This window comes from Sinocyclocheilus anshuiensis, unplaced genomic scaffold, assembly GCF_001515605.1.
Source record: "Sinocyclocheilus anshuiensis isolate Anshui unplaced genomic scaffold, SAMN03320099.WGS_v1.1 scaffold277, whole genome shotgun sequence".
NCBI lineage: Eukaryota > Metazoa > Chordata > Actinopteri > Cypriniformes > Cyprinidae > Sinocyclocheilus > Sinocyclocheilus anshuiensis.
Window position 1 is genome coordinate 546,143 of NW_015536463.1, and position 22,280 is coordinate 568,422.

Here is a 22,280-nt window from a genome sequence, read left to right on the forward strand (position 1 = left end):
CTTCGAATTTCATATTAAGAAATTCTTTTAACCCAAAAAGCAAATTATGTTCCCTTCGAACTGGTTTTCTTTAAAATACAAATCTTTGTAATCCCAGGCAATCTGTAATCAGAATCACATTTATAACTGGAATAGATTTTAATTTTATTCACATGTGTTTCATAAACACATAATCCTTTATGGAGTACAATCCGCCATCAAAATGATGCATTTAATTATTCTGGCTGCTGTGAGAAAAAGCTATAAACGATCGGCCACCTGCAGGATCTTCACGTGCAATAGCCTAGTAGCCGGGACAACTTCTTTATGTTTACAGACGTGATGTAATGACGCAGTGCCATGCTCGAATTTCCCGCGAAAACCTACCCGCACCACTCAAATTAGAAAACATTATTATAAGATAACCGTTGTGAATCGGGCTAAAGTAAGGCGATAGTTTTGAACACTGGCTGGTTATGTACTTGCTCAAATATTGATTTCGGATCATTTTTAACCAAAAAAAAGTTACGGACTGCAGCTTTAAATAACTATAATGAAGGACAAGGGTATTTGTCATAAATGTCACATGTTGTAATTTTATAAATAATTAAAAATAAATTATAAATATTTGAACATTTTGTATGCCTTTCCATTTCTTCTGTTTTATTATTCGTTTTTCATTATTTATTTATTGATCAAATTCTAAAGAACAAAATCATTAACTTGCCTACTTTGTATATTGTGGATAATGGCATTTTGATTTTAAATACAGTGTCAACATGAACATATCCCAACGTGCTTTAATGAACTGCATTTACTTTTTTTTGTAGCCAAGACTTAGAGGTGTGTCAAAAAAGGGTGTTATAAAATAACATCATGCTGAGTGTTATATTCAGTGAAATAAAACATGTGACAACTAGCCCCGGTCTGCCTCATTTAAAGCTGTGAATGACAGGGAACTCAAACTGAAGCGAAGATCTTGCTCAGGTGGTCATTAGGTCTAAGTAACCGATAAAAGATTTAGACTAACATCATGTAAAAGTGTCTAACGTTAAACAATGAGTCACGCTGTACTGGCGTTTCGTTCATGAGTTTGGTGTTATCAAAGAGATCTAGCGTTTGTCCCATAGAATTTTAACTGTCAAATTTAGAGAGCTCAAAGCATACTCACCGTCGACGTGTGTGACTTCATTCATATGAACAGAAATAAAATCACATCTTCTTGTATTATGTGACGGTCACCCACATCCCCTCTGCGACGCGGGACTAGCCCACAACACTACGCCCACAGTCAACTTTAAATGAGCGCGTTGAGGTTTTTCGCGTCTCACCGCTCTCATAAACACAGTCTCTGATTGGTTGACTGGATCCCGAGGTTAGGATTGCTCTTTTTCTTTCTTTTGTATTGAATCTTTTAATTAATCGATTGAACCAGTTCACATAACGAAATGATTCGTTAACGTGATAAAAAAAAACGCGAAAACTCAATAAAATGTAATGTGCATGCTACACATGGATTTATTAGATCATTTTAGTCCATGTTGTAATATTCTCACTGGGAAGTCAGGATCACTTGATAACGCAATTATATTAAAAATTTGAATCTATTTAGCTTCGGTTCTTTGACACGAACTGTTCAAAAGAATCGATTCGCAGAAAATGTGTACTTGCCTTTATACTGTTCTTTACTGTCACCACTCAACACTAGCTATATATGTTGTCCTGCTCATTTTTTTCCTCAAAGCAAATTACAGCAAAGAAAAACTTGTTTGCCAAGAAAAGACGAAATTACTGCAAGATACATTTAGTAAACTTTTTTATTCCACATCAACATCTGATAAATGAGTGTCACACTATAGGTAAAACCCTGTTGTCCATAACACGTGTGCTTTATCTTGAAACAGACACTAGAAACCTATTCATATCCTTGTTGTGGCACTTCCTTCACCTACAAAACAACTGAATAATTTGAAGTTCATTCCATGTTCTTTAATTTCTAATTTTCAAAAGCTTCATACACTGCTGAGGTAAAGTTATAGCACATTTCAGAAACTTCAGAAACACTGATGAACAAGACAAAATTGATGAGGTCTCTGTGTGCAGTACAGTAACTCACCACAATAGAGCTGTACATGGAAAAACAAAAACACTAGACCTTCTTAGGATATGGGGTTTGTATATTTTACATTAGATGATCTTTTAAATAGGAAAAACTAATTATTTCAGTGATGAAGGAAGTCTTTTTGATAGGACAGGTTCTCAAATAGAAACAGAGATGAATTTCCATCAATGCATTTGTGTTTTTCTTCATCAGTTCACAACATCCAACAAGAAAGTTGCAAGAAAGTGCTCACATAACTTATCATGGAGTTGGTCAGTTTTTACAGTAAACTGAGTAAGAATTTGTTTTCACCATATTAACATTTTCATGTACTGATCACTTTGTTACAGCTGATAAAACAATGCTGAACATATAGAAGTACCAGAGACAATTAACACAAGACCGATAGTAGGCAACATTTTTGCATTAGCACAAGAATGTAAATAGCTATGGCATGATAGCATGGTTTACCTGTTGAAATAATATTTGTGGTTCTTGAAAAAGTCTGATTTTTATTTTTTTTTAAAGAATCATTGGTCGGTCATATCACAATGCTATCAAGAATAAGAAATAATTATACAAAAATAAGTAAAATTAAATTATGCAGTCAAATTCAGCACATGAATGGCAAATAAACAATCAGCTGTAAAAATCTCTCCACTTTTGCTTTCTTGAACTTATCTGATTTTTTCATATGTTGTAATGTCTCTGACTTTGGCTTTCTCTAAATGACTGCATTTCATGCCCCTCAAAACAGGTCAGTATAAGTAACAGCCAATATATGACAGAGTAATGATTCCTGATTTTACCACTAATGTGGTAATAAATACTGATATTTTACAGTTGTTGTTTGCTCCAGAGCACCTTACGGTATAAATTAATACATTTTCAAAGCACCTATATTCTGTATAAAAACATGTACACATGATGACCTGGATCTAATGAGAGGAACTTAAAAATAATATACAAAAGACAATATGTAAACAAAATAAACTAAATTCCGATACTTAATGTACAGTGGGTACGGAAAGTATTCAGACCCCCTTCAATTTTAAATAAATAAATAAATTAATTAATTAACATCTAATAGCACTATTAGTTATTATAAATCATGATGAATTAAGCTTGAAGCAATGTGTGTATTCCTAAGCTACATTCCCAAGTCACTGCATGTTCTCAATGGCCATTAAGACCGAAGGAATTAGTGCCAATTAAAAGAACCACAGAAAGGTCTTAATGTAACTCCTGAGGGTATACAAACTTCCAGTGTAGGTTCTAGTGACAACTTTTCATCTTTCCAGACTTCCTACTATGGAAACTAACCTGGCGTGAGTAATGACAGATGCGCTGAATTACTGTAATCAGAATGTGATAGAAACACTGAAGACTTTCTCAAATACAAAAAGACTCAAGGCAGAAAGAAGCCAGGAAAATAAAAGTTTCAATGAAATAGCACTTCTATCACTTTAAAAATGCAATATCCTTTAGTCTTACTTTGTGGGTCTGGGTTTGTTTATTAATAGTTGAGTCCACAAATCTCCACTTATACAGGATGAATGTAAGGAGGTCATGGCAAGGACAGGAAATTAACTTGAAAAGGCTTAGTATAAGATGACAGTAGGTCTTTCCCCCCTCATTGAATAGAAAAGACTGCATTGGAAAAAGACGTCTTCTTGTTGCCACACATAGCTGGAATGGAAAGAATGTGCAGACTGGTATCAGACCGGTCATTTTTTGTCCACTGTTGGAAGAGTAAATAGTTCAGATGTCAGAAAAAATATTAGCAAGAAACACTGAACCACATTACTGACAAACAGCTTTTCTTGTCACCCAGAACATGAAGAATGTTATCTTCATGTAAACGAAAGTGACCTACCCTGAAATAGATCCATAAACTTTGACAACATTTCAGCGAATGCCAGATGGCACTAGACACTGTCCACAGTTCACTGACTTTCCCAAGCATTCGGGCACAAGTCTTTTGTAGCTATTATAACCATGTTGCTCCATCTTTGTCAAACAGTTGGCACAGTAACTAATGTAACACCACAACTTTCTGTTATTTGTGCTTCCCAGATGCATCACATGCTGGAAACTAATTAGCAGCATTTTTTCAGCACTGACCCATTCATCTCAACATTAAGCCAAACAGAATCACACCAGCTTGTTCCAGTGTCAAATGAAGAAGAAAAAACACATGCATCTGTAGGGACATGACATACATGTCTTTTTTTCAATTAAATCTTTACAGATTTTTATAAAGTAAATGTAACAATAACTTCTATATTGTTAGTAATATTGAAAGCAACTTAGGTTTACTTGATTATATAAATACATTTTTTTAGAAAAATCATGTTAAAATGTAAGTGTGAGAAATATGATACATCAGGCTTTTGAGGAACCTTTATTTGTATATCTCTCAATCATCATTGTATTGCATTGGATTATACGTTTCACCCCTAACTATTAAAACAGATCTTTGATCATAAATTATGTACAATATCATCTTACTAAGACATATTATTGGGAGATATAGAGTGACAATTGATATTTAAATACATTTTATGTATGCAAGTAGTCTGCTATATAGCATTAGTCTACAAATTGCATATTTTTTGCTCATTTTATTGCCTCTGAATAAAATCAAGGAGTTTTTTTCCCCTTCTTGATTATGAGCTCTGCATTCTCATGTCATATTATATGAGCCATAAAAGCCTAAAAAAAATTCAGACTGTTATTTCACCTGCCAGTTGTTACAGGGTTAACATGAAGCAATACATATAGTTGCAGCAGAAAAGGCACTAAACCAAACATACGTGGAGAGTTTTTCACTTGCTCCTGTGATGGTACTGCTGCTGCTGCTGCTGCTGCTGTTGGTGCTGGTGGTGTCGTCGTGGGCTTGGGACGCCCCCTCTGATACTGTGGCCCGGTGAGGCAGAAGCCGCTGGGTGATGATGTCCAGCACGAATAGGCTTAGCTATAAGAAACAGTGTAGTTTAAATTGAAAAATATTAAAAAAACTTTTAACTTAAATGAATATGCATATATACATATATGGAACATGCATAATGTATGGTAGACATGCACCAATACATGAGAGCGTTTGGGCATCAGGTAACCAGAGACAAGGTATTACTGAGTATGTGGTGCCCTATACTGGATATAATGCAACATTGCGATCTGAAGATGAAGCAGCTCTGACCGATCTGTGCGGTGTGTTTCATCCTGGCCTGGTTCTTGGCCTGGATGACCTCCTTGATGCGGTCCACCTCCTGCTGGTACTTCTTACGGTCTCTCATGGCGTTTTCTTTGGCCTCTCTCAGAGCAGACTCCAGGATTTTCACTCGCTCAGCAGTTGCACGCAGGCGCTTCTCCAGTTTGGGCAGCTCACATCTTAAGTCTGCATTATCACGTACCAGCTATGAAAATTACAGAATATATAGACAGAATTATTAATATCATATTATATTACAATATACATTATTACTATTACTTTGTTATAGTTTATTATATTTGTAATTTCTGTGCAAAGTTAAAAAAAAATCCTACAAACCTGCTTGTGGACTTTAGTGAGCTGCTCCAGGTTATTCTCAAGGAAAATTATTTTCTGTTTTTGTGCCAGACTTCCCCCTGATTCATCAGTGTCCAGCTCTGTACTCTATAAAACGGAAATGGTTTTTTTTTTCACAGTGGCTTGTTACACTGTATTTATCTGAACCATTTTAAAGGCAGTTTAATAGGTAAAAAGGTTATAACTAATACTGCAGACATCACCATACTTCCTCAGCTGATAACTCGGTACATTAAGAAAAAATGTTTTGTATTATACATTTTCTAAAAAGTTATGTTTAAATATTCAAATATGCATTATCAAATTAAATGAGCTCTAATTTGCATAATGTCCCAGAACAGAAATCTGAACATTGGATAAAGCCAGGTTCAATTCTTGTTGACATAATAAAAATGTTACTGGTTTTTACAGAGGTTTTTACATGTTTTGTTTATTCAAGTTTGTTCATTCGTGTCATTTTACACGATTTATACAACATATTGCTAAAAACATGTATAGTTTTTCTTGCTGTTGAAAGTATTTATTGATTTATGGATTGATAAAAATAGCTATCCAAAATGTAAAAAACCTTAACCTCTGTAAAAACCTTTAACTAATGTGTCAACCAAATAAAACCGGAATTGTATTTAGAATTTAGATAGGAATAAACCTATTCTGAAAGGAGATTTTTGGCTCAGTGCATGGACAAAAATTTGAGAAAACATCCTTTAATGATATGTGTTGAAATTAATATCTACAGATGCACATAGATAAAGTGTAATAAAATAAACTAAAATAAATATGCTCTATCCACTAGTCTGAAAGAAGACAATTTATGGAAGCAAAAATCCCAAAAACAGTGCTTTTGCATGTAGCGTATTGTTTTAACGTGTTACTTCATTCCTATTGTTGTCTAGTTTTGCATCACTACAAACAGTAACTAGCAGCTGTAATATCAAAAAAGAAGGGAACAGTATTTGTTTTGGATACTCACTCGTCCAATGCGATTATTGATGTCCTGGATGAACAGCATACGCAGGTTGTGGAGAGTCTGGAGCTCTTTGGCCTTGTTGAAAAGAAAATAGCATGATCAGTGATCTAAAAACTACTTTGTACAAAAATAACAGCTTTACAGGTTGAATATTCAAGGTGAACAACTCTGAGATAGCAGATGGTGGTGCTCAGAGTCAAACTCTAGGAATGCCAGGTAATGTAATAGTACTCACCACAGTCTCTTCCAGACCCTTGAGATCTTCTTTAGCTTGCTCCCTCTTCTCATTCAACAAGCTGATTACAACAAAAATTATAATATGTGCTCAAAATATCTTTATTAGTGGAACAGAGCTGTTTTACAAACATTGTCGCTCTTAAAATCTATCTTTGACTTATTCCATGAGCAGATCATTTATACGACTTTTTAATATGAGCATTTGACTCACATAAGCTTCTGCAGCCTCTCGTCCTTCTTCTGTTCCTCTTGTTTCAGCTTTTCATTGTCAGACTTGAGCTGATTCTGTTCAAGCTGAAGAGCCTGGTTCACACTGACAGCAGGGAATTATTGAATGAATCAAACTATTTTTTTTATAAGTTCATTAATTTGGAGTAATACCAGTCAAAAGCAGATGTATTAACTGTCTAAAAATAAATATTGCAAATTAATATTAGATATAAAACAATTACATGACTGATTAGAAGTAATCAGAAATAAAGTACTTACTCTTTCAGCTCATCAAGGATCCTCTGTTTCTCTTCGATCTCATCTCGCAGACGTGAAAGCTGCTTCTGATGAGCCTCTCTGTGGCTTTCCATCTGCTGTTCCAGGGCTTTCTACATGCAGATGCATATGGGATTTATATATTCAATATAACTGGCGCAGTGTTAATCTTCTAGGGCAATTTGGCTCGAAATTTTATACATTTAAAAATAGGTTTCAATAATAAAATCTTTTCCTATTCTTTGCAGCAGATTTGGCCTTTCAGAGTATCTTTATATCTTGAAATATCAAAAATAAAATACTTTCTTTTATCATAGTTTATCATGCAGAGACAGCTATAAGTTAGTCATTTGTAGGTTGATTTCCTGTAACGTTGCTCTGCTATCTGTTCATGTTCACCACCTTCATCTCCTCAGCGTCCTGCATCCTGCTCATGTGTTCCTTTTCCTTATCCATGACTGACACCTCATGCATCTTTTCTGTATGAACCAAAAGATTTTTACATATAGTAAAACCACTGTGAATGAAACATGTCGGGCTTGTTTGAATTTGAATATAATATAATATCACGGTATTTTGTGACAACATTGCATGTAAATGCTACAAAAAAAATGTGTGTGCATCACAAAGACCTTGCGCGTTGAGTTTAGCGAGCTCCTCCATCAGTGAATCGTGGCTTTCCTCCAGCTGTCTCTTCTTCTGTTCCATGTTCTGCATGTAGTCGGTGAGGGATTTGATCTTTGCTTGATGCTAGACACAAAAAACAAAATGCAAAAACAATGTTGAGAACTCCATCAATGGGCTGCAATACAGGTACTAGGTTACTATTGTTCTTCAATTAGGGACATTAATTGCATTTCAGTTCTTAATCCCTTACTTTGTGGTTTCAAAAGTAAAAGTGAACTTTCTTGGATTTAATACCTTTAAAAAAATCTTTTTATTAATCCATTATTGAAGAGAAGTTAAAATTGGGTAGGGGACAAGCCTAAAATAGAGACCTTCTGGAAAATTTACCATGCTACTACTTTTAAAAAATCAAGAAAAAGTAATTAAAAAGAAACAATAATATGTTTAAAGCAACTATAATCTATCCTATTTTTTTAACTCATTAAAATCACCCAAATGGACATAAAAGGTAAGTTTAAAGTGAAGAATGTTCTGATCTAGAATCAGCACTAGAGGGCGATGTTTGCTGCTCTAAATAAATCACTGCGGGTACCTGAGAGATCAGGAGCTGACAGGAAGCGAGCTCTTTCTCGTTGGCCTGCATTTTACGCATTGTGTCGGCCTGTGTGCTCTCAAGCTGTTTACTGCGGTTGACCAGAGACTTCACTTCTGACTTCATCTTACTTATGAAGAGCCGTGCCATGGTGAATTCCTCCTCCATTCCTCCGTTCATCTCTGTCATCTGAATAAAGAGAAGCCAAATAAATGGCGTAATACTATTCCAATCATTTGCTATTTGAATCTGTGTCATCAAAAGTGACAGTATAGACAATAAATTCTATTTCAAATACATGCTGTTTTATTTGACCTTGCAATTTATCACATAATCTGAAAAAAATATCATCATGGTTGCCACAAATGTATCACAGTTTCTACAAAATAAGAAGGAACTGTTTTCAAAAATGATAATATTGGTAAGGAATGTTTCTTGCGCAGCAAATCAGCATATTAGAATGATTTCTGAAGCATCATGTGACACTGAAGACTAGAGTAATGATGCTGAAAATTCAGCTTTGCCATCAGAGTAAAAAAGTAATAAATGGCATTTCAACATAATTCAAATATATTGAAACAGTTCTTTTAAATTTCATTAATATTTCACAATATTACAGTTTTTATTGTATTTTTGATCAAATTACATTCTTTGTAAGCATAGACTTCCTTCAAAATCATCTTCAAAAAAATCTAAACGACTCCAAACTTTCGAATGGAAGTGCATATACTGTATAAAATGTAGGGCTGTGCAAATAATCGAATGCGATTGTCACGCGCAACTCGTCAGTAAAGCCGGTTCTGTGATTAGTAGTAAATCTCCAGCACGTGCGTTCAGATGTAGGTTTGAGAAGATCACTGACAAGCTACGCAATATCGTGTTCAAAATCGGCAATGAATCGCCTGCAATTTTGAACGCGGTATTGCGTAGCTTGTCAGTGAACTACCACTCTGTGTAGTAAATGCCGCTCCATCTGAACGCACGTGCTGGAGATTTACTACTAATCACAGAACCGGCTTTACTGATGAGATGCGCATGAAAATCGCATTCAATTATTTGCACAGCCCTAATAAAATGTATAAAAATGTTTGTAAATAACCACATATTCACATGTGTATGTAAGTAGTTGTGAGGTATGTATTCTTTACAATGATGAAAAGTAATGTGCAATTTACAAATTATATACAAAAATGGAAAAACATCTGCACAACTAAAAAAAATAGACCCTTTTTTTAAACTGATTAAAATTGTATCTTTTGATAAGTGAATACGTTGTGCATTTACTTTTTTCTTTATTAATCTGTGTATTCTTACCTTGTGGTCATTCAAGGCAACAACACTGCCAATCTCATTGAGGTCCCGGAGCAAGAGACTGAGGATCTCTGCTGATCTCTTCTTGTGATGCCCACTGAGCTCCTGCAGGGTAGACAGATCCCTCTCCACACCAGCCAGAGCTGCCTAAGAGATAACAGGACCAAATCAATGCGCAAAGCTACATCACCATCACTCTTCATTCACATGAGCTTTATTATTTCCTCCTCATTCTGCTTACACTCTTCTGCATAAGCTCCTCTGTGAGCTGTTGGTTTGTCTTGCTTCTGTCTTCCACCTCGTTGCTTTTCTGGTCATAGTTCACTGCCAGCTCCTCTAAGGCCTGAAGCACCTCCTTCACCTCCTCTTTAGCTGCCTCGTTCTCATGCTGCAAACGGCTCAGATCTTCCTGGATCTTCTCATAGTCACGCCGTGTGGATGCCAGTAACTGTAATAATGCAGGATGGAGATGTCAGACATCTATGTTAGTCAGCAGACTGTCTGGAGCTTTACTTTGCAGAATTCCTGCTTCTCTGTGGTTGTCATTAAAATATACATAACCATTCAAAAGTTTGTGGTCAGTAAGATTTTTTTTTTTAAAGAAATTAATATATTTATTCAACAAGAACAAATAATCTTGAGGACAAATAATTGAGCAAAAGTAACAGTAAAGGTTGTATTAAGCAGCACAACTGTTGAAAACACTGATAATAATAATAGTTTCTTTAGCACCAAATCAGCATATTAGAATGATTTCTTTGTGTGACACTGAAAAATGGAGTAATTGCTGCTGAAAATTCAGCTTTGCCATCAGGAAATAAATTACTTTTTAAAATATGTTCAAATAGAAAAAAGTAATTTTAAATTGTAATAATATTTCAGAATATTCTTTTTTTTTGTATTTGATCAAATAAATGCTGCTTTAGTGAGCATAACTCTTAAAAATAAATACATAAAGGTAAAAAAAACAAAAAAAACTAACTCAGATAGCAAAATTATCAGATCTCAGATGGAAGTAAAGGGTAGGCTATATTTTATAAGAACATACAGAATGTGGTCACTGGAATGCTGTTCAGAAAGATTTCATCAGAATGATCAAAAAATGATACTGACACAGAAATATGAGAATTTTTGAGTTCCTGAGGTTGTTTCAAAAGAGATCCTGTGGAACTGTTTCCATAGGAACAACATTTATATTTAAATGTCTTTCACTTCCACCTGTATAATTAGAACTAAGTTTTCTTTGTTGCTACTCTTTGTACCTGAATGGAATTTCTAAGTACAGGCAATGAAATGATCGAGCTAAATATGAAACATCAATTATTTATTACATTTGTTTTAAAGCGTTTTGATAAACACATTCTATCGCAATGAAGGAATGCATAACCGCCAGCCAGTGCTCAGCTATAGCAGCCTATATATGTTTACATAGGTAAAACAGTTTCATTCTCTGTCATGGCTACGTCTTGTTTCAATTTCAGATGCATTGCAGACAAAGCATCATGGGAAGGCGTGTGACATCATAAATTGCGGAGGGCATGAGTTTTCTGCTCTATGTTGCTGCTCTTGAGCCGGACTCACCTCATCCTGATCCACCATCTGCTGCTTCAGGTTCTCTGCCAGCTGACTGTGCTGGTTGATCTCATCATCCTGTGGTGAAAGAGGGAAAGACAGAGGAAGGTCTGAATTGTGAAGCTTGCACTTCCTGATGCACTTTTCTAACAGTGTGTGAGAGGTATTTATCACCTTGTCGTCTAGTTGCTGATACAGGTCATTGATCAGCACCTCATACTGGGTTTTCTCTGAATCAGAAAGAGGCTCAGGGGGCGGAGCCGAAGTGTCAATTATGGGAGCGGCTTCAGAATTCTTTAATTCTTTATGGCTGTGCTGCTCATCAACAGGTACATTCTCACCTAAAGATAAAGAGGTAAAATACGTCAGTCCAACACAACTGCAGCAGTAAATATTTTATTGTTTTATTTATTTATTTTTTGTATTCATTTTCATGTGGCTTTTTTTGTAGTATGGAGTTATTTCTGTATAAAATAAAATAAAATAAAATAACAAAGACATTGGTTTCTCCATTAATAAAAGGACCAAGGCTTTCAGGAAGAGTCCTGCAGACTTGATGATAAAGACAGAGATGAGAACGACTGATTGGATGTAAAGGAAAGAACAGCTGCACACAGAGTCAGAGCCACAGTTATTCTCTGGGCTTTATAGCGCTGGGATGGGTGAACCCAGTATCTGTGTGTTTTATGTGCAGGAGAGGTGGAGGGAGCTGATAACACTGACAAAGAAATAAAAACCTATTCATGGGGATGCAGGAGAGAGAAAGTGATACATACTGACAGAATGACAAAAACATCAGGATTCATAAAAGGGAAAAAAGAAAAGATTTGGACATATCGGAGGCACGGAGTGTATTCCTTATAATAAGGAAAGTAAATATATTTAGCCATATACGGTAGTGTTGACATACATACTGTAAGTACTTTGTAGCAAACATGCTTTCACTTAATGACAGGCCTGTTTGTTCAGAGTCATTATGTGTGTACCATTACACAATCTGTGTAATTAGTGCTAATTGGTATTTATCATTGTCAATTATTGTGGATTTCTGTCATCAGCACACGCATGGTTTATATGAAGGCCAATTTGTGTCAAGTTCTAATCAATATAACAAAATAATTACATAAACTATTCAATAACTTCATTTTCTCTTTGAACATCATTATTTTACTCAAAAACAGAAATTGGCCCTGGCTTTAATAAGTCTTAGACAAACAGGGGAAGATGAAATAACTGGCTCCTTATCGTGGAGTCCATTGTAGGACTTGAAACGCAAAAAAAAAAAAAAAAGCTTTTGTTAAGACAATTACATCAAAAATTGACTGGCCTCTGCAAAATTTGACCCAGCAAACAAAATGATATGCATCATCTCAACCATTACAGTATTTTTAAAGCAACCACTTAAAAATGTCAAGCATCAGTTCAATGAAATTTTCCTCGGTGATATATAAATATATATCTAAACAATAGTATATATAAAACTTATAACAAATATATAATACTATATAACAATAACACAACTATTAAACATGAAACAAAATAAAAATCAAATTCTAATCAGTTAAATATTTGTCAGTATGTAACAGCAAACAAAATGATGTTTTATTGTTTGTAGCTTTTTTTAACACCCATGTTTGTACTCCATCTTCTCTCTTTACCTTTCCGCCATCGTTTAAGCTCATTTTCTAGCCGCTGGATGATGATTTTCAGATTTCTGGTCTTCTCTTTCTCTTTCTCATATTTCTTCTTCCATTCCTCAGCTGTAAGCTCCATGTTCACAGAAACTGTGTTTTTGATGGTTTTGGCCCTGTGTGAATAAAGCAAGGTGGATTTGTATATGCACATTTTTGTGTCATTTTCGTTTTAGCTTCACTAACTATTCTTAATTTCAGTCTTTATACAGTGAAAGAGAAATCTTCTAGGGCATAAAATGGCTTCACCTCTGGCCGAACATGAGTGTGGATTTGATCTCAGCCTCATTATATACGGATGGAGAGCAGCAGATGACGATGGTTGTTCTGCAGTTCCCACCCAAAGAGTCCTGTAGGATCCTGGTCATTTTACTGTCTCTGTATGGCACATGGGTTTTCTGTAATGAGAAAACAATAAATAATGTATAAAGCAAATATTGCTTTGTACTGTGTGAGGCCTAGATTATGAATACAAGATGAGTGGCATTTTAGTGAAAAGAGAAAAAGAAACCATCTGGGCAGTTGAAATGGGTTGAGTACTTACAGTTCCTTCAGCCAGGGCTGAGATGACGTTCCCCAGAGCAGAGAGAGACTTATTAATATTTTTAGCCTCGTCCAGCACAGATCCTTCTGCTCCAGTTTTACTGACCTGTGAAAGAGAAAGAGCCACAGAAAGGTTGGCACATGGGTTTTCTGTAATGAGAAAGATAAGGCAAAACAATAAATAATGTATAAAGCAAATATTGCTTTGTACTGTGTGAGGCCTAGATTATGAATACAAGATGAGTGGCATTTTAGTGAAAAGAGAAAAAGAAACCATCTGGGCAGTTGAAATGGGTTGAGTACTTACAGTTCCTTCAGCCAGGGCTGAGATGACGTTCCCCAGAGCAGAGAGAGACTTATTAATATTTTTAGCCTCGTCCAGCACAGATCCTTCTGCTCCAGTTTTACTGACCTGTGAAAGAGAAAGAGCCACAGAAAGGTCAAGAGAGGTAGAGAGAGTGGATATATTATATCATTCTCAAATCTATTTTGTAGTTTTATTATGACTATGTCAGGGTTTTTTAATTATAATTCCACACACATATATATATATATATATATATATATATATATATATATATATGTAACAAATATGATATAAAGTTAAAAAGAAATGTTATTATTTTGCCCTCTTTGTTATTTTTTGTATTGCTTCTATAGATACAAATAGAGATGAAACAAAGGCAACAACAGAATATATAAAAAAAAAAAAAATCAATAAAAGCATGCCTTTTCACTTCCTGCCAGATCCACCAGGTAGAGTTTTCCGCTCAATTTCTTCTCTGTCTCCACATTCTCCTGCTTAATATTAATGAGGAAAATGCTGTGACTGCGGGAGCTGTGCTCATTCATGTCTGTAACACAATGTAACATCAGAGGATCATGGGTTAGGGTAAAAACTGTGTGACACAAGGTCAAGATAATAGCACTGTATATTATTAGTTATGTTTGATTCAAGATGTGATGCATTATATCAGGGAATAAGGAATAGTCAGTCACTCACTTGTGACAGCCACGTGACGATTGGATTTACCCTCATCGATCACATCCATGACGTCCTCCGGACTGGACACAAAACGCTCTGTACAACCCTAGCAATGGAACAGCATCAAAAGTCACAAGACATCAAGGAAGTGTTTGCTTCATGCCTGGTGACTAAAAAACACTGTATTGTATTGTGTATTATCTTTCCTACCTTGACAAATGGCACCCTGTTCTTATCTTCATGGACAGCCAGGTTGGTTTTGGAAACTTTAGAATCGGACAACAAAAATGTTATTTACACCCTGAAAAATCTATTAATATATATATTTTTAAAGAATCTTAATACTATGAAGAAGATTGCTTTTATCTCACCATCAAGCAAATCTCGAATTTTGTCCAGGTAGATTTCAAAATAAGAGACCTGTGATAAGGGATGGCCATTAATAATAATACAAAAAAAGTATTATAAAAAACTATTTTAAAAAAGGCACATTAAAGACATAGCATAGGAATTATAGTCTATCAGAAAATGACAGTAGAGGACTCTTAATTAAAAAAATGTAATTTATGTATAAAATAATTGACACGAATAATAAATAAACTAACAATATATTGAATATAAGAGTTTGTGTTGTAATAAAGAAATGCAATATTAAAAGTACATATTCCGAAAGATGCCATCCACTGAAAATAAGACACTGGAATAGATTTTCTGTTGCAAACAAGTGGTTATTGAATTTGTTGTTAGAAATAAGAATTTCTTCTATTGAAATGGTTTATAGGATTATAGGTTTGCTCCGCTTTCAAATGAGTTTTTATACCACTAGGAATGGTATTAATTACACTATTATACTCTTTCAATGAAGTCCTAATATCTATAACATAATAGTGTTAGTATTAGTATAGTCCAATAACATATTAACATAACCTACAATTAAATATGCTGTATATTACTGTATGCATTCCACTAACATTTATTTTTGTAGACAGCTAAGCTTAATGATTTGTTAATATGCACATATTATTAAAATCAATATAAAACTGAAAGAATTCACATGTGAAAATACACAAGCAGATTCAATGCTGAATGTGTTCACCTTGATATGGAACTCCAGGTTCTCATCCATAGAGTAGATGTGGTCAAAGATGTCCTGGGCGATGCGAGGGATGATGCCCTTCAGCTGTGAGTTATGGAGCTGCCCCTGTGTGCATGTTGCAGAGGATATTTACAGCAGATATTTGATAATATGCCACTTTATTTCTAACAGCTAATGACAGTTTGTGTAAGTTTGTGATTCATTTTCAGAAACATACAACTAAATTTATTGACTTTATATTCAAAACACTTGCTGAAATCGCAGACTGTTTCCAGGGCAACGCCTGCAGTCAAGTGGCATTTTGCAGCTTGAAGCATTTCAGTCATTTCATGAAAGATGCTGAGATTCATCCATCTAGAGCATTTTGTGACTGAGCAAATAGTGACATTTTCTCACCGTACATGTGATGAAAGGTTATCCTATTACTGAACTACAGAAATGTGTGAACTTGATACCAATCGTGATATGATTAGAATTGTTTTTTTTCCCTTACCTCCATAGTGTGCGTCTTCCCTGATGAGGTTTGGCCATATGCAAAGACTGTCCCATTATAGCCACCCAGCACATCTGAAATGCAAGATTAATGGTTCACAACTTTTTTTTTTTAAGGCCTGTATAATTTAACCTTCCATGCAGCTACACGTAATGTATATACAACCTTTAACAATCTGTTTGGCACAGGTATCATATACTTGTTCTTGTGTTGTGTTTGGAGGAAAGACTCGGTCAAAGATATACGGTTTGCCCTAAAAAGACAAACACATTAGTCAAGATACAAGTAACGAACAGGTCTTAAAACATAAAATAGTTCAAGAGACATCTCTAATAGAAAATATCATTAATATTTTGTTTTAAGCTTTAAAACCCTACAATAAATTCATATCTTTAATATCCACAATAATATATGTGTTTGTAAATGTGTGTTTCTGTGTTATATTTTCAATGATTTGGCCCAAAACAGATAATAAGTTTGATTTCATTATATATCATATTCATTTAAGAATTATTCCGTTTTTTTTTTATCAAGAGGTCACACTCATAAAAGGCCCCAGCACCTCTTTGTTTTGCTGATGCTGCACAGATTCTACTAACGGCTATTTATGAAGTTCCCCAGAGGATTTGAGGGGTCTACATTGTTGACGAGAAAATAAGAGGACCTTGTGATGAATGCAGCCCAACCCCCAGCTGCCAGTCAATCTTATTGAGCCTCAACAAATCCCTCTCTTTTGTTCTGATTCACTGAGCCGCAGCCTGAACCTGCTGCTGAAGTCTATAACTGTGATTACAAATGAAAAATTTCTCCGAAGAAAGAACTACGTGCAGAGTATAAACTTGCTGCTAAGCTAGAAAAAGTTTTGGAAATTCAGTTTGATGATGCTACTGGCACAGAAATGTCTTCTCCTCTCCCCTTTTCTCCTCTGTTTCTGTTTCTCTGTCGTTCATTTTTTCATATTTTTTTAGAATATTTTTTGCATGTATTTATGTGCATTGCATATGTAAATGTATAATTTTTTATTTTATTTACATTTATTTAAGTTTTATTTTATTATTATTATATATGTTTTAATTTATTTATGTATTTATTTACTGAATCTATTTATTTATTTATTTTACAGAATCTGTCATTTTTGTCTAACCCTTATGTTTAATCTTTAGTTTAGACAAAAACGTTTAAATAAGTAATAAAAAATGTTAAGCTGGATAAATATTTGAGGATGCTTCTTTCTTTTACTGTATATAGACAGCAAAATCAGCTAACTGAGATGTGAGATTTAGCATTAGCGTTTTGTTCACACATGCACACAAAGATCATGGGGAGCTCATGTACTGCTGACAGCAGTTTTTCCAGATCCTCTTTCACCCATATGCACACAAATACACTCTCCATTATGGTAAGAGAGAAGGAGAGAGAGTCCTGTGACCTACATGGATCCTGGTCAATCCTGTGCCTTATTTTAACATCCATAAATGAAACATACGGACCAGGTGGCGTAAAACAGACATGCATTTGCCCTGTTGATTATCAGTGTAAGACATCACACAGACACTAATACTGCTGTATCAGAGTTGACAGTGTTCACACAGACACATAATGTTTATGTCTGTGTTTTATTAAGCTGGTTGGGGTCATGCATCCCTGCCGAGACACAAATGAGAGCTGTTGCTCAAACCCAAACCGTCACCACGGAAACTACATCTCACCCGGAAAGAAAAGCACTGATTGGCTGATAGTCAGCACCTGTCTCCTGGCCAATACTGGAGGAGAATAACACTATGAAAACCATTTCTTCCTTCCATCTCTCTCATTATGGGTCCAACCTTTTATGTTAGAAGTCAAATAAATACTGCAGATTGAAATTAATTCTTGTAAAACAGAAAAAGAATAATTACTGGAAAGCCACTGTCAACAGGCAAACATATGTTTTATATATAGTGTGTATATAGTCTGTAAATAGGCAAGGACATTTACATGTTTCACTCTACATTTTATCCATGTGCTGGAATCTGAACACAATCTTTTATAAACACAAACACTGGCTGTATATAATAGTGCACGTGTTCAGGACAATGTATTCTTTTAGTCAATAATTTATGCACATTATCTGGGGACCATCAAGGCTTTTTCAAGAGTGCAGGATTTTACCACATTCAGACAAAAATCTATATAGCTTACTTCCTGAACAAGTATACTTGAAAGGATAATGCATGTTTTTCTATCAATTTCAGATGGGTTTGTAGAATAAAAATAGTACATATACAGTATTTATATAAATTATATAGAAACAAATGTGCATCATAAATAAATCTAATAATGCAGCAAATGTAAGGGTTGTTTGCAAGGTGGTGCAGAAGATAATGCCAAAATATTAAAGAGGACAAGAAATACAGCAACAAGAAGGGGGTTTAAACAAGCGACATGCATGTGACTGTGCGTGTCAAACAACAATTGTCCCAATCCTCAGTGGAATGGCTTAAATATTCCACTAAATCAGCCTAACCGTTCCCTGCCAGTCCTGGCCCCTCAAACAGCACCTCTGTCACTACGGCAACGTAAATTACTCACAGGGGCCCTGGGCCTCTTTGTGGCCTTGCACATATAATAAGACGTTAGCACCCACATTAAACACTGCTCATCAGATAACCCTCATAAAGCAAAACATCAAACCCAGCCTGCTATTAACAAGCTGCAAATAATTAGCAATTTCTCACTGTCACAATCTGTCCTATACAAATCTCCCTGCAATTGTTTTTGTGGTGGATATTCATTTAAGGAGTTTATACTCAAACACAAACCATGCAATCTTTTTTTACTGCTGGTTGTTTATGCTAGACTATGAATTAATAAATAATTAAAGAAATTAATAATTTGAAAATAATGTCTATTTTTATACTTGTACCCTTTTTATAATTAAATAATTTAATTATGAGTGAAATAATTAAATAATTATACTGCAAATAAACAATTTATCAAAGTTGTTGCTGAATATTTTTAGCAAAATTGTTGCCATGTTGGTACATTTTTAAATTAAATAAAGAGTGTAAATAAAGTAGGCTATAAAGAAAAAAAAACATATTTAAATAACAAATTCTTCTAATACTATACCATAATTTATAAAACTATAAAATTGTGCTATTTATAAATAAATACTCAAGTACTCTTCACATTTTCAGTCCATTTACATTTTCATCAATAATTCAGAGGCTGATTAAAAATTGTAAATTTAATTTCATTGTGACTCTGCGGAAGTTAATATTTGTTTCATACATAAAATACAAATAGATCACTAGAAAGATACTGTGGATAGATCGCTGGATAGATAGATAGATAGATAGATAGATAGACAGGCTAGATTTTCATTTCTATTTATTTCCAGTTCGTCAGAGCTGTTGAGGGAGAAGGTGTGAAATTCCCCCTTCCCCCACAAATGAATTTGAGTTTATTGAGGGTTTAAAATCTATTGCATTAAAGCACCACACGGAAAGATTCACTACCAAAAAACAGTCTCTAATGAGATGCAGTTAGATAAACATTGACAGTAATAAATGTACATAAATTACCTAGATCTCCATTCAAAGTCACACTTGTATCCTAAAGCTAAATGTCTGGCATTAGGACCATCAGGCTGTGCAGAGCCTGCAGGGTAGCATTAAAGAGAATTTACATTAGAAGCAGAAGTCTAATACCTGCTACGCTCGATTTTGTGTGCAGATTAGGCATGGAAATGTCGATTACCATCTCAATGGGTCAGATAATATGGGCTATTGTGTTTGCACAAGGGATTTCTGGAGGTTTACTGTAAAACATTAAAACCATCAGTATCTTACTGTGTCGACAGGCCAGCTTATTTATAGCACGTCACACACCCACACAGTCACTCAGACTCTCATTCCAGATATCACATGCTCTTTAATTTGATCCCACTACTAAAATATAAATCATATTCTGTTATTAAAAGATAAATGAAGGCTCTGACCCATAATCAGCATGTATCTTCCAGACTGAGTAACGACAAATAATTCCAACCCTAAAAGTGCACATGGCCAACAATCATTCTACACTCTACATCTGCATTCAAAACAAAGCAGACGAATTTAATGTAGCTAGCTAGCTAAATAAATAAATCTGATGTAATTGAATTAAGGTTAAAGTGAAATGAATAAAACTACATGAAATACGTGACAGGTAACTTGCCATTCTAAATTATTCTTTAAAAAGTCTGGCACAACTGGTGGTCATTAAGAAAATTATGATTTTAAAGTAAACAAAGAAATTATGGTGAGATGGAATACGGAGAACACTGAAATTCTCAAAGGTTAACATGTTGGAAATTTGTCACAAAGAGTCTGAGAATATTTTTTTTAATTCTGCCCTCCAAACTAAAATGTCTAAAACCTAAAATATCATTGTTATATCTATTCGGTATGAACACAAAGTGCATTCAGACAAGAGTCAACTATAGGCCTATACAATAAAGGTAGCCTAAATTTGAAAAGAGAAAAATGTGATTTCTGGACATTTTGAACCACGTGTTTTATGTGATTTGCGCAATTTATCAGTTACAATGTGTTGTTGTTGTACATTACCTTCCACATTTTTGTTTTGTGTTTCATACAGTTTTGCCGTTTATTTTTTGCTGAGAAGCCTATAATCAATTATTTCATGGTCGGTCTCATTGTGACAACACGTAGCAATGTAGGGTCATATGTAGGGTCATCGTGAGTCCTGTATCTTTTTACTGCCATAAGGGAATGTTCAACAGCTCTATGTACAGAGGTCGATAACGTATGTAATTTAAAAAAATATATACAAAATTGAAACAAACTCGCTTAAGTAAAACAAAAGAAACCATGTTCAACATAGCACTATGTGGAGCGATTCTCGCAAAAACAACAAAACACGCACAGCAAAATAAATACTCAAAGCGCAACAATTTTTCAAATGAAAGAGGATTTGTTTTTCAGATTAAATGTTGGGCTGTCTAAGAGGGAAAACTAAGAACTAAGACTTAATTCAGGATTAAACTTTATAATATGAAAGAACCATACGAATATGATTCACCCAGAAAGATATGAAATGATCACATCAATGAGTCAAGTTAGACTAATAGACCTATATTTATCCGAAGTGACATCATATATAACCTCCTGCTCAAAAAAGGAAAATGCGCGCCTTGATAACATCTGTAGACTCTGTAGACATCTTACCGATATCACCACGGTGTCTTCTCCTTTGAATTTCGGTATGTATTTGTCACCTCTGGTGATTTCCGATTCGTTAAGTGGCCTGAATCGGCACATCACCTTCACACAACATTCAGCCGCATCCACCATCGTGTATGATTTTATCCAAGGAAACTTTCTCTCCGGTCAGCAGATCTGGTCGTCCACTCCGCAGTCTGCTGAGGAATGCATCGATCAAACAAACAATCAAAATGTCTCGTCGCTTGCCAGTCGTTCAGTCCGTACGGTCCATTCACACTGAAAGAAGCTTTGAAACTGAAAACAACCTCAGATCAAATAAAGTCCTGGACACCTTTTCAAATAGCACGTAACATATCACATAATCGTTTAAAAGGAGTGTAATTTTGTTGTCGTTGGCGCTCGCTGTTAGGAGCTAAAGCCGAGTGCACCTCGAGCGTTTGAAGAGCATCAGCACTGGACAGTTCCACGGCACGCGCTCTGGCTGACGGCGGCCGCTCCTTCCGCACGCGCTTCTGCTGTCCAACAGCGCCTCTCAGCAGAGCTGCCCATGACTGCAACAAATCACAAAGTTACTCAAATAAATAAATCAACAGCACATTGGCGAAGAAATTGACCCAGAAAAATGGTCCAGCATCTTGGTGGGGTGTGGTAAATGTATAAAAGAAGCAAGGGGGAAGTCCACTCAGTATAAGATTCTTCATAGATAGGCTATTACCACACTCCGGTAAGACTTTACTGGATGAAACTGATGAAAGACAATTTATGTTGGAAATGCCAGTTGGAAACAGGTACCTTTTTACATTGTATTTGGGAATG

General features: G+C 35.2%; 2 protein-coding genes across 3 annotated transcripts in view; both read right to left on the bottom strand.

The window, feature by feature from the left end:
• The window catches only part of LOC107683936 (ly6/PLAUR domain-containing protein 6B-like), a 22,640-nt gene extending 21,307 nt beyond the window's left edge, over window positions 1-1,333 (bottom strand). For both annotated transcript variants that reach the window (XM_016480130.1, XM_016480052.1), the window contains exon 1: window positions 1,151-1,333. The gene's annotated coding sequence lies outside the window, so the exon portion shown is untranslated. The remainder of the gene's footprint in view (window positions 1-1,150) is intronic.
• A 1,824-nt stretch (window positions 1,334-3,157) lies between these two features.
• Window positions 3,158-21,897, bottom strand: kif5c (kinesin family member 5C). The gene is made up of 26 exons (XM_016480366.1): window positions 21,468-21,897; window positions 16,420-16,507; window positions 16,255-16,328; window positions 15,762-15,866; window positions 15,037-15,085; window positions 14,876-14,931; window positions 14,684-14,771; window positions 14,410-14,534; window positions 13,988-14,092; window positions 13,387-13,535; window positions 13,105-13,253; window positions 11,621-11,787; window positions 11,456-11,524; window positions 10,116-10,322; window positions 9,878-10,021; window positions 8,564-8,752; window positions 7,977-8,094; window positions 7,747-7,823; window positions 7,348-7,457; window positions 7,070-7,171; window positions 6,857-6,917; window positions 6,625-6,696; window positions 5,634-5,738; window positions 5,283-5,499; window positions 4,897-5,057; window positions 3,158-3,821 (listed from the first exon to the last, which is right to left on the bottom strand). The coding sequence occupies exons 1-25, from the start codon at window positions 21,591-21,593 to the stop codon at window positions 4,909-4,911; spliced, it is 2,901 nt and encodes a 966-aa protein (XP_016335852.1). The 5' UTR covers window positions 21,594-21,897; the 3' UTR covers window positions 3,158-3,821; window positions 4,897-4,908.
• Between the last annotated feature and the right edge of the window lie 383 nt (window positions 21,898-22,280).

What these genes read in the sequence shown, in the direction of transcription:
- kif5c (XM_016480366.1), bottom strand. Translation starts at nt 21,593, where the DNA reads ATGGTGGATGCGGCTGAATGTTGTGTGAAGGTGATGTGCCGATTCAGG. An exon ending in AATTCGAGATTTGCTTGATG is followed by an intron (nt 14,932 to 15,036) that starts GTGAGATAAAAG and finishes CCGATTCTAAAG; the next exon opens with TTTCCAAAACCAACCTGGCT. An exon ending in ATCAGCAACTAGACGACAAG is followed by an intron (nt 11,525 to 11,620) that starts GTGATAAATACC and finishes CTTTCACCACAG; the next exon opens with GATGATGAGATCAACCAGCA.